General features: G+C 26.4%; 1 protein-coding gene across 1 annotated transcript; it reads right to left on the bottom strand.

Moving 5' to 3' along the window:
- Positions 1 to 1,787: 1,787 nt before the first annotated feature.
- LOC107455988 (uncharacterized) lies at positions 1,788 to 13,325 on the bottom strand. Its single transcript, XM_016073741.4, has 5 exons — positions 13,016 to 13,325; positions 9,032 to 9,175; positions 7,181 to 7,259; positions 5,496 to 5,554; positions 1,788 to 1,908 (listed from the first exon to the last, which is right to left on the bottom strand). The coding sequence occupies exons 1-4, from the start codon at positions 13,133 to 13,135 to the stop codon at positions 5,529 to 5,531; spliced, it is 369 nt and encodes a 122-aa protein (XP_015929227.1). The 5' UTR covers positions 13,136 to 13,325; the 3' UTR covers positions 1,788 to 1,908; positions 5,496 to 5,528.
- Positions 13,326 to 13,363: the final 38 nt, after the last annotated feature.

Below are 13,363 nucleotides of genomic sequence, written 5' to 3' on the forward strand. Positions count from 1 at the left end.
AAGTAATGAAAAACTTTTTTTTTCTATTGTATACAATTGGTCACCTCATTGGGACCATTTGTCTTATTATAAGAAACAGTTGAATTACTGTTAAGTAATTCAATTGTTTCTTTTTTCATTCACAAAATTAAATTGATGTAATAAGAACTAAGTAAATAAATGTTTTTAATTAGATCCTAAGTGTATGGATAGGCTTTTCACAAGTGCTAAATTTTTTTTTACCAGAGTATAATTAATTCTAAAATTTTTCTATAAAAGAATAAGTACTTAATAGAAATTATGCATTCATATTTTCTATTGGAAATATGTTAAAATTTAGCTGTCAACTATAATTTGACATAAAGGCAAGGGCGCCGGCAGGGGGAGAGGTGCACTTGCACCACCCTGGCTTTTTTTTAAACAATTAAAAAGATAAAGAAAAACAATTTTGCTATAAAATTTTTTTATTCAAAAACAAATAAGTAATTATTGATACATAACATTTAAAAAATTGTTTAATCAAACAAGAATTGTAATTGCCTTGTTTGCTGTCCAAATCTGTTTGTAACTTTTTCAAGGAATTCTGAGTCATCTTTGATTCTTTTCTTATGCACACTGAGCATGCACAAACTACTTAATCTCTCGTGAGACATTGTAGACCAATTCCATGTTTTGATGTGTCGCATTGATTGAAAAGTGTGTTCAATAGTACATAGTGGCTTCTAGAGTTAAGCGAATTTTGATTGCCTCTGTTTAAGCTGGATAAAACGGTGTGGCCTCAATAATTAAATTGATATATTCGAGGAATTCATAAGAATTTTCTCTATTCCTCCACATTTCGTACCACGTTGTAGCTTCAGTGAGAGCAGATCTTTATACATAGTAATATATCAACACAATAAATACCAATGTTAAGCGTGCACAAACACGTTAGCATACGAAACTACTGTTTGTAGTTATTTGTGTTGCAAAGTCCGTAGCTATGCCAGTGCCATCAATACAGTTTCTCGTGGCAAAATTTGCAAGTACAAGAAATTCGTACTTTTTTTTAAATATGATAACAATGAAGAAATGTATCTTGAAAAAAATTAACAGATGAAAGTATACGCAATAACAAAACAAAATGTAATAACTGAATATATATCGTTAGAGGGTTGCACCCCCTTTCATATTATTCTGCCGGCGCCCTTGCATAAAGGTATATGTTGATATAGGTAAAAAGGTTTACTATGCCCCAAAGAGTCAGATTTTTCTAATTTTTTAAAACTAACTTATGTTAAGACTATCAATATATTTATAATTCTTTTTATAATCACGTATTCTAATGAATAAAAATAACATCGGTTTAAAAAAAATTAAAATTTTTGTAGCCATTAAATTTTAAAGTTTCGTTTTTCGTTGCCGTTTTATGGAGTTCAAATGATATATTTGATGCATTCATATTACTGCGATATTAATGCAAATATTTGTATTTATTCCCGTCATTAGGAAGATGAAATGGCTTATAGGGAATAGGCATTAATAAGGGGAGAATTTAAAAATTTTCTCCAATTAGTTGAAAAACTTGAGAGTAAATGAAGTTTATTTTGTTGATAATATATATTTTTTTGCAGTTCGTGTTCTACAAATAAATTTTTTAGCTAAAGGTGATTTGATTGACAAATCTTTTCAATTTATGGATTCAATTTGTTTAATAAAATACTTTAGAAAATACAAACATTCATATTTTTTCAAACATTCATTCAGACTTTTTTTCATTCAAAGAATTCACATTTTAAGTGAAACTTCAGTAAATTTACAAAACTGGCTTACATTCTACATAGTGCAGTATTTATTCATGAACTTTTATTTACAAAATGAATGCAAAGACTGGAAAATGGTTTATTTTCATCATCACTTTCATCTTATGATGGCTGTCTACTTTGTTTCCTTTAAAGAAAATATACCTATTATATAAGTAATACTGACAGAAATAAAGAAATTACAATAAAAAATTACTGTTAAACATATTTATAACAATTTGATATAATATAAAATTCTAACATCAATTCTCTAAGCATTTAATGCGTGAAAGAGAAAATGTATGTAAAAGAAAAGAAAATCAGTCTATTTTTCAATTGTCGACATATATTAAAAAAATGCTAAAATATTTCCATGACTATTTAATTAATATGTTAATAAACAAAAAAATTTAGCAAAATTACAAAACATTTCAGTTTCACATGAATTTTCTTATTATAAAATTTAATGAAAAAATACCACAAAGTCGACTGATAATTAAATATAAAAGCACAAGTTTTTGTGAAGTCTGGAACCCTAAATAGTATTTAGAAATTAAAGTCCTTTAACTTTTTTACTTATATACTGGTGTTTACAGCCCTAGTCATAGATGATAGTCAAAAAAAAAAAAAAAAAAAGTCTCAGCAGAAATAGCATTTTGTCTTAGGTAAAATAGTTGATTTGTCTCATTAAAAATGTAGCTTTTTCTCAGTGAAGATTTACATATATCAAATTATAGACAACTTAATAAATGGTAGATAAATCAAACTTCAATAATTTTCAGATATATAATGCAAGAAAGAATGTACAGTTCGCAAAAAAATAAATAAATAAACCATTCTGAATAACTTTTGATCTAATGATTGGATCTTCAAGTTTTGCGACTCAAACTTAATTGTGCAAAGGGGTGATCTCAAATAAACTAATTAATTAGGGCATAGGCATATGATATTTTACCTTATCACAAAATATCAGGAATCAAACACAAAATGTACTTTCTCAGAATTAACTTAAATTTTTTTCGACATAGTCAGATTTCTGACCTTCAGACTAAAGGGGGAAACTGCGAAATATCGCGAGAAATTTTTAAGTGAATTAAAAAAATTTTGCACGCAATTATAAAATTTGTTCATCCAAAGAGAAATCCATGCTAAAAATAACTATTAGTAAATATTTATTATATTTTATTATTTTATTTAATAATGGTCAAAAAATTTTTTTAATTGTAAGTTATACAATTTTTATAACATCATTTTATAGAAGGTAATTTTACATGGCAAAATGTAAAATTTGAGTGAAATTGATTAAATAGTTCCTGAGAAATTGAATTTTAAATATACGACTTTTTAAAAATTCGGCTTAGTGAAAAAAAAGAATAAACTTAAAATTTTTTTTAAAAATAATTAAACTTGAAAAGGCATGTATAGATTTATTATGTTCAATTTATGCTTTTCAAAAAAATTGGAAATTCTTATGATAAATTTCATAAATGCAAAATTTATTTATATTTCTTTTTAATCTTGTTTCAGGAAATGTAATACAATTTACATAAACTATAAATGAATAAATTTCATCAAAATTATGAGCCACATTATTTTAAAAAATTTAAATACAACCTACATTTCACAACAATATTAAAGAAATTTAAATTCTTGATACAGACTTGGACAATCCTTGAGTAATAAAAATAGCTTCAGAAAAATGATATGACATTAAAATTTTTTTATTATTCATATGAGCATTGAAAATAAATGGTATAAATATGTTTAGTAGTATAAGTAGGCTATAGGAAAAACTTACTTTTTTTGTTGTTTGCTTTTTATCTATGAATTAGTATTGTCATCTCTTAAGATTAAATTAGTTGAATAAGAATTGCCATATTTGATTCTAAATCGTTAGAATGCGAATCATGATAAGCAGTTTTTAAATCGTATAAAAGGGAATCGTGATTTGAAACTTTTAAATGTGAATACGATTAAAGTTTAATTTTTACATTTCCTACATACCAATCACAGTGAGTGATTTTAAAATCAGGTGAATTCGAATTGCAATATTATATTTTTAAATCGCGTGAATATTAATCCCTATGTTTGATTTTAAAATTGTGTACAGGGTGGCCCACCTGGAAAACCTGGAATTATCAGGGAATTTTTTTATACCGGAAAAAACCTGGAAAAATCAGGGAAATTTGGATAAAAATCTGAAAAAATTAGGGAATTTTAAAGAAAAGCTGGAAACTTTTTCGTTGATAATTTTTTTTAATTTCACTAATTTAAATTATTTACTAATTTTCTTGATTTAAATTATTTCATCCATTATACTCACTTTTTTTAGACAGAAATGTATCTCCAAACAGTTGAAATATCATCAACTTAGTGAAACTTTGCTTGCATCAAAATTTGCTCCATTACAGCTCTGTTAAACTAGAATGCCACATAAAATTCTCCCACGGTTGCTAAATGAATGTAGAAACCTTTGACCGCTATGGGACTGTGTAATTTAGGAAAGATTGTGGTGGAGGTGGTAGAAGGGATTAGGATATTAGCTTCTGTTTTTAAATTCAGTCATTGGGCTGAATCCATTTATGGCTCAAGTTTGTTCCGATGCTTTTGTGGTAATTTTTTTCCCATTTTGACAATGTTTTTGTATTTTTAACTTTATAAAATTCTCCAAAAATTAGTTGGTTATAATTTAATAATAATAGATTTTATATTGCACTCTTTTTCTGAAAGCTTTTGTATTCCCATTCAAAGAAATCTGTGAAGTATTTTTTCTCAGCGAACCAATCAATCACACATTTTTTTACAATCGCTAACAGCAATGCTTGTCGATAAATTGTTGCATTAATGCTAATTTTTTCTATTTCATTTTAACCTTTTATAACATATTTTAATTTTAAAAAAGTTTTTTTAAGAACTAACTATATATTAATATTTGATTTTACTCTGTTGGTCAATATATGATATTTGATTCAAAATTTTGTACCAAAACATTTGTACAAAAATAACATTTTGAATAAAAAATTTTATAATATACACACTTTTCTTGTACACATCCTACACTTTATAAGAAAAAAGAAACAAAAACCTGGAAATTTTAAGATTTTTATCTGGAAAAATCATGGAAATTTGAAATCTAATTTGAGTGGCCACCCTGTGTGTAAATATGATTCAATCAAATTGTGTTACTTAACATGAAGTCACTTTTTTAAGTTGATAAAGATACTGAATCAAAAAAATCATAACTTTTTATAATCGTAAAATTCAAATAATAAAATTTTGAATCTATTATACTGAGAAATACTTTAGCACTATTTAAAGATAAATATATAACATTCAGAGAATCAACAGTGTTGAACACTTAAAGTTACTTGTGATAGGATATGAAAAACTGATAATTTCTGAGATTGTCTTTAAACAAAAAGCTAATTATACTTATTATTCTCAAAAGTTAAATAAATAACTTTACCTCTTCTATAGATGCGTTCTGTGGAGTAACTGACATGTAAAATGTCACAAAGGGTAATAGAAACACTATTAAATAAAGGTTGAAAAAAACTATTTCATAAAACATTTATAAATTTTAACCTGGATATACTGTTTTGTCAGCTAGAGAAACAAATAAAATACAATCTCAACATCCTAAGTAATATAAATAATCCATTTTTCAAGGTATACTTTTAAAACAAAACAATGGAATAGAAAATAATAATAAAAAAGGATGAAACAACAGTATACCTTCAGCCATAAATTTTGCTTGAATCGCTTCCATTAATCACTATCAATTTGAAATTCCTCTATAAAATACAAAATCAAATTAATACTTAAAACATTTTTTAAAGAAGAAAAAATTTCAATCTAAAAAAAAAAAGCTTTAAAAGAAAGAAAAAAAAATTGGAGATATTGTATATTAGCTAGTAGTTTTCTTACAAGCTGAATTTTATTTGGATGAGCAGGTGCTTACACAGACACATTTTGGTAATTTTTTTTATTTCATTTATTTATTTTAATTTAATGGCGAGACATATTTAAAAAAAAAAGAAAAGACAAATCTATTGTTTTAATAGGCTTATTGGTTTGCATGAGTCTAATGTCACACGAGATAGATACAACTATATTTGTTCTGAATCAACAGAGAAAAGAAAAATACTATTACTAACAAGTGCTTGAAACTATAATAGACGCAAAAATTAGCAGGAGATATATGAAATCATAAAAGAAAGTTGAGATATTTTCAAAAATGAAATAAGGAAAATAAATAAAGGAGTAATAAAAAAAAGGGTTTAAGTACACATAAAAAATTTTATGCAGATCTTAGTACTTCAAAAATAAATTCCAATTTATCAATGAAAATTGGTTCAAAACAGTGGTAAAAAACAAAAAAAAATATATATTAATATACATACTTTTGATGATTGCTTAAGAAATGCTTTGTAGGAATCAAAATTCAGAATTGTGATTTTTTTAAAATTTTTTTTAATCTTGTTTTACCATACTTTGTCTTAAATTTTTTCAGAAAGTTGGAAATTTAACAAAAGGCTAAAAATAAGCCTAGAAACTAAAAAAAGAGATGACTGTTAGGGAACTTCACACTTGTCGATTTAGTATTTACTTAAAAGAAGATAAACTCCACAATGAGTTTGCTTAGCTATAGATAATTCAGGTTAGAAAACAGCTTTTTATAGGCAAAACTGTCGGAGAATTAAACGGCAAAGTTGGTGATACTAGTCAGTTTTATCACGTTGAATGCCATGGGGGTCATCGGTGACCGACGAAGCCCAGACTATTAAAAACACATACTCCAAGTAAATTTTTAATGCTTTTAATTTTTTTACATTATTATCGTTACTAAAATGGTTTGAAGAAATTAATGCAATACATAATAATTGCAGAAATTAATGCAATACATTAATGCAATAATGCAATACAATACAATCATTTAGGCCAGACAGGCAACAAGCCATGTAAAATCAACGTGGCATTCAGCATGTTAATAAGCTCCCCCCCCCCCTCAAAAAAATTTATTTACTTATTCTAGAAATAATGAATGTAATTTTTGTCAATAAATAAATAAAATTTGGGCTTAAATGTTTGTTTTCCATTAGGCTTTGTAAGGAAAAAAACAATTATAAAATAAATCATATGAAGTTAACCAAAATTTTTTGTAATAAAACTTCTAAAAGCTTTTAGAGTTTTGTTATACAAACTCTAAAACTTTGAGCTTTTTTCTATTTCAAGATGGTAAGTTTGAAATACTTGTCCTTAGGAACTTAGAAACAAAGTTTGTTTTTGATAAAAACATAATATTTTATTGTATTTAAACAATATTATTAGAAAAGCATTAGTTCCTTATATTTCAAAAACTGAAATATGGAACTGTCAAGAAGCATAAATTTTTTTAAAATTTTTTAAATCATACATACCAAAATCAGGTGTAATAAGATTTAAAGGCTCTAAATATTGTGATGACTGTCCATTACATAGAGCAGGATTTCTGGTGCCCTGTAAAACAAACGTTTTAATAAATATAGACAAAGATAAAATAATTTTTACAGATTTTTTCACATGCTAAACATAAATATAAAACTATGCTACATACCAACTTCATACTTAACTACATACTTAAACAACTATGTATTTCATAAAAATCTTATTTACAATATAAATTTTTTCCTAAAATATTAATTTATATATACAAACTAAATAAATGTATTTAGAAAATATGCTAATTTATTTTACATTGCTATTATACACAGGGACCAATACGGGTCAATTTTAATACCATTTCTTTATACATTCACAAAAATTATGCAAGCCAAAATTTTTTAACTTCTCAATGATTCTACAAAAAATCTGCACCCTCAGAGTAATTATATCAAAAACAGGGTAAAATTCACATAAATTTATTCACTAATTACTCGTTTGCATTGAAAGATTTAGGTACGCTAGTTAATAATTGTTTTACACTAATAATATAATTGTTCTCAATAATTCTACAAAAAATCAGCACTTAAAAGTAATTTTATCAAAAATCTACTGTAAAGTGCTCGAATTCGTGTGCAGGTCGTCAGGCTAACGCAGCAGGGGTTGCCATCCCCTCTGCAGAGGATCAAAAATGTGATGGCATGTCTTCGGATCATCCTCAGGGATGTTTCCCAGACCGTTGCCAATAGATCAGTGTGCAGATCTAGTGCGACGTAAATAAACTACAACAACAATGAAAAATATAATAAAAATTACACAAATTTATTCCCTAATTAATCGTTTCCATCAACACGTTTATGTACGTTTGGTAATAAATTGAGCACCAATCAAGATCAAACTAAAAAGCAACTCAATATCTGATTGGTTCTTGCCTATACTATTCTAAATAAACCTTTAACACACTTATATTGTGCTTTCTAAACAAAGATAGCCAATAATATTTGTTTTTATCACTAACTGATCAATTGAAACTTCAAGCTAGGAGTGCTGACAATAAAAAAAAAATTAACAGGCTGAAAGTTTACCACTGAGTGTCTATTCTGATTTCAGAATGTCTAGTAAACACGCTGAATTATTAGCCTAAAATAAATACTTTTCACCAGTATTATTAATACCTTTAAACAAAAACTTTATAGTTAAGGTTTATTTCTTCACTTGATTTAAGTATAAGAAATAGAGAATTTCTTGAAACTTTCATCATAGAATAATGTGTTGTTATTACTAATCTTTTGTAATGTGAATTCATATTTATGTTACAAAAAAAAAAGAAAGAAAGAAATTAAGGAAGTTTAAAATTTTATTTCATATCCACCTTATTTACACTTTCTTTTTAATATAGCCTTTTGCGTTAAACTAAAAAAACATAAATTTAAAAAAAAAAAATGGTGATGAAATTTTTTATTTAACAATATGATTTCTAGGTGTGTTTTATTGAGTATTTAAATTGTTTGTAACACACAGAAGAAAAAAAACTATTTAAGTAACTTTTCTTTAAGCATTTTCTAAAAAAAAAATGTCAGATTAAAAAAAATTTTTTTTTTCAAAAATTAAAAAGCAGTGTAAACTTTTCACAGAAATGGTAGTTTTAAATTCTGTATTGGTCCATGTACAATGCTAAACAAAAATCACATACTGCTCATTAGCATATTGAGTTAATCAGTATTTCAGGTGATTTAAGCTACATGACATGACAACTTATGAATCTAATTGAAATTAATACTATGTATTCTCTTTGATTCTTTAACATTACATACATGCATAGAAAAAGAGGCTTATTTATAAATTCTCACTTGGGAAACATTTTTATTTTTCTGGACCGTTCCAAGAATCTCTACATCAACTCCACTTCCTGATTTAGAATCTTGTTCCATTTGAACTTTTTCTTCCTTAATGCGCCTGGTTCTTATCTGAGACTTAATATTCAATTCATCTATCTAAAAAACAAATGTTCAATTTTAGTGAATTAATAAGGTGCAATAACATACCCTCCAAGAAATAAACATAATTCCTGCAGTTTCAAATAATATTTTTTCTCCTGGTAGCATCGGTAATATATTAATGGTTTAATAAATTAGAATTAAAATAAATTTATTTGCCACAAAATTCTACTATTTGCGATCACAATGCTCGAATATGCAATCTGGGAAGAATGTTGGTTCCATCTCAAGAGCTTTCCCCCTTCCATCTCCTCCTGAGCTCAGATGTATAGGATTATAATATATTGTTTTCCTCTTTCATAACAGTTTTTGCATTTAGATTGAGAAAAATATATTTTAAAATTTTCATGAAACTCCCCCTACGAACTATGATGTTTAATGCAGTTTTAAGTTTCGTTTTTAAAAAAATTTGATTAGTTTAAAAATTAAGACGGAAACTAACATTCTTCCTACTCCATGACTATTCACATGCTAATGGGGAAAGATTTCCGTATTGTGATCTACTCCAAAATAATCTGTGACTTTCGGGCAGTTGCTTGCAAGAAACTGTAAAAAAAGAAAAAAATCACAGGAGACCAACTCGAAGAATATAACTCAATGCCAGCCTCAGGCAAACCTCTATATATTTTTATTAGATCTTCCATATTTAAAATCCATTTGGCGATTGTGACTGGCATGACACATCACAATATGAAAATATCTTTGTTAATAGTTAAAACATGTAAAATGTTGCCATAGGTAAAAAGTTCTACTATGAACCACTTGTATTCCATTTTGATCATCAATAAATAATTTCAGTACTTTTCAGTTGGTCCGGAGCAAGGAAATTGAACTAATAGGGGAAATTTCCTTACTGTGATCAGTTGGGTCAATTATAAATGTCCAGGTGCCAAATGGATTTTAAATTTCAAAAAAACTAGTAGAGGTTTGCCAATGTGGCCACTAATTATACTCTTCGAGTTGGTCCCCTTCTGTGATGCTTTGTAAGCTCCTCACAGGCTGCTGCTGAAAAGTTGCAGAAACTTTTTTGAAGAAGGCTGCTATACTGTTGCAGATCACAATATAAATATCTTCCCAACTATGTTTTCGTTTTTTTTCTTCTTTTTTTTTACTTTTGTTATTTTAATTATATTTTTTGAGTACATCCATTTTATTCTGTATTTAAAAAAATAAATAAAATAGAAAAGTGTAATAAAATAAAATAAAAAGTTGGCCAAGGTCAAGACTTTAAGACAACTTTACATCTGTATTTGGTTAACAGAAACTTATCATAATTTCAACAGATATATATGGAAAAAGAGACCAGCAGTTCCCCAGAACTCTGGGGCACTTTCTTTCAAAGGGTCACAGAAGTTCCGACAGATTATATTTTTTAAATCAGTAATAATTTTTGAAAACTTGTAATTATATTTATAACAAAACAATAAGCCATAATTTCTTTCATAGTCTGGTTATTTTTATAAAATTACTTAAGTAAAATGCCAGTAAAAAAAGAAAAGGCAAAATTTTTGTAGAATAACTAGATATTTCATGAAATAACCAGACAAGTCAGTTAAAGCAAATAAAATCATTGAATTCCATAGAATAACGATTACATGAATGTTAAAGTATGAAATATGACACTTAAAAGTTCTTTGAACCGGTTCTAACTGCTTTTAGGGTTATTCCACACTATTTGTAGCCTGGCATGCTTAACATTTTTTTTCATTAAATTTAATAAACTACATACCAAATTAAAGGTCATTAAATGTATTTAATGAATATTCAATTAGTTTTTTTTTAAAAAAAGTGAAGCAGTTTCTTTAAATTGCTTAAAATGTAAAAAAAAGTTGCGGACATGACAAAGAGAATAATTTCTTTTTTTTTTTTTTGCTATTCAGCATTTAATATTTATAATTAAACATAGTATTTTAACAGATATATTGAATATACATAATTAATGACTGAAAAAACGTCATTTTTATGTTCAGTATATAAATATGGAATGCTTATAAGAAAAAATATTTACTTTTTAATAATTTTTTTTTCAAAGTTTATTAAAACAAAGCAATTAAAAAATCTATTTTCTTAAAAATTGGATTTCTTTCACCTATTTGCAGTGTTGCATTATTATGATTTTTAAAAAAATATTATTTTTTTCTATTTAGTATTTTTTAAAGCATTTTTAAATTGGTCATATCCACAATGTTACAGACATGACAAGTTGCAAAATATAATTTCACTAACTTTTAATAAACATTTCAGCATGATAAAAAATCTCTTTCAATAAATTTGTATCATAAACCATAAAACTTATAAAATTTGCACAGGTGTCATTTATTTTCGTAATGACTAATTGCAATTACAAATTACTTCATTTTAAACATGTTTAAATTCTTCCGTTATTAAAAAAGATATATGAATTTTAAATTTAAACAACAATTGCATTTATGGCAACATGTGTATTTGTTCGAAATTATGTTAGGAATAATAGCAATCAAACAGTTAATAGAAGATTAATTAGAATAGAACATTGTTTAGAATAGAACATTATTAAAATTATTTAGGTTATGCACATGTTTATTTGCTGATGTTTTTCTATTAAATTAAATTTTTCTAAGAGTTTTGAAAAGATTTAATCTTTGCTAGTTGATTTATTTGATTATTATATAATTAATTCAAGTTAATAAAACTTAAAACAGATTATTGAATTTTATATTAAATTTGTAAAACTATAAAAATTCCTCATGTCATTAACAAGTACAGAAATATCTTGACTGAGAAGACAGAAATTGAAAGCTGAAGCAGTGAAATATGAAACTATCAAAGCAGAAGAAAGCAAGAAAAGAAAAAAGGAATATAGACATTCTAAGGTTCTTACTGAAGAACAGAAGGAGCACAAAAGAACAAAAAATAATGAAGCACAAAGTAATGTAAAAAGAAAAAAGCAAAAGATGAAAAATCAAGCATGTAAATATCTGGCTACACCAGCAGACAATCTTTGGGAAAAAGCAACAAAGAAAATTAATAACGCTTTGCCAAAATCTCCTTTACTTCATGCAACTTTATGTTTTAACAGATATATCAAAAATGTCTCCTTTAAAAAGAAAGCAGATAATTAAAAATGCCATTAATAGGAAAAGGCAACAGGTGCATATTTAAAGAACAGATTCTGGAACTAGTAGTTGAAAAACCAGGAATGATAAATTAGCATAGGAAACTGAAATAAAACATGAAATATCTATTTATTTTATGAAATAACTGAATTATATACGTTAATGGTAACATATACACCAAAAAAAATTCGGAACTAGACTTGATACTAGTCCAGGCCTGCGAATTCAATTGTTTGACTAAGTATCTATTCATTTAAGAGTTTTATTTATAAAACGATTTTTGAAAACAATTTCGTGATACACATTAAATTAAAATAATTGGTAGTCCTTCTTCCGTCAATTTCTTCACGGCTGCTGATAAATTTTATTTCTATATTAAATTATTTCTATATCTGCCAAGAGATGCTGGGTCATTTAGTGTCAAAAAAATTGGGAACCGCTGTAATAGAACATTGGTTATAAAGTTCTGATGAAAGTTTTAGATGTGGCCTAGTTGTATGAAAAATTTTGCTGCAGTTTATTACCACTGGAATAAATAATTCGCTGTAACATTTAATTTTAAATTGGAAAGTATGCAATAAAATAAAATTCATTTAACTTTCAGAACACGTTACTAATTAGTATATGAGTTCAGAACAAGAAGTATTAGAATATTCAGCAATCAAAATAATTCCACAAAATATGTATAGGAAACTGTGTTATAAAGTTTTGTTAGACCGATCTCAGCTAAGACAAAGTTTACCTGCAAACGAAACAATTCTTGATCTAAAAATTTTTTACAGTCCCTGATCCATTTTTCTTCATTACGAAGATACTTTAATCGTACTTGAATACTATTTGCATCCGTTTCGTATAGTTTCATCTTTAATATAGAAGATACTTCTAAACACCAAAAATACTATGTTCTGAGAATAGTATCTGTTTCTTTAATTAATTATTTTAAAAACTGATTTATTAATATAATTGAAACTATGCGTTTTATGGTTAATTCAGGAAAAAGGAAAGAAAAATTTCAGGCAGCAGACAGAAAAATAAACAAATATGCATTTGCCTATTTTTCAAATACAGTTACAGTTTGTTCAAGTTTTTA

This window comes from Parasteatoda tepidariorum, chromosome 10, assembly GCF_982258835.1.
Source record: "Parasteatoda tepidariorum strain Cologne lab strain chromosome 10, Ptep-v5.0, whole genome shotgun sequence".
NCBI classification, from domain to species: Eukaryota; Metazoa; Arthropoda; class Arachnida; order Araneae; family Theridiidae; genus Parasteatoda; species Parasteatoda tepidariorum.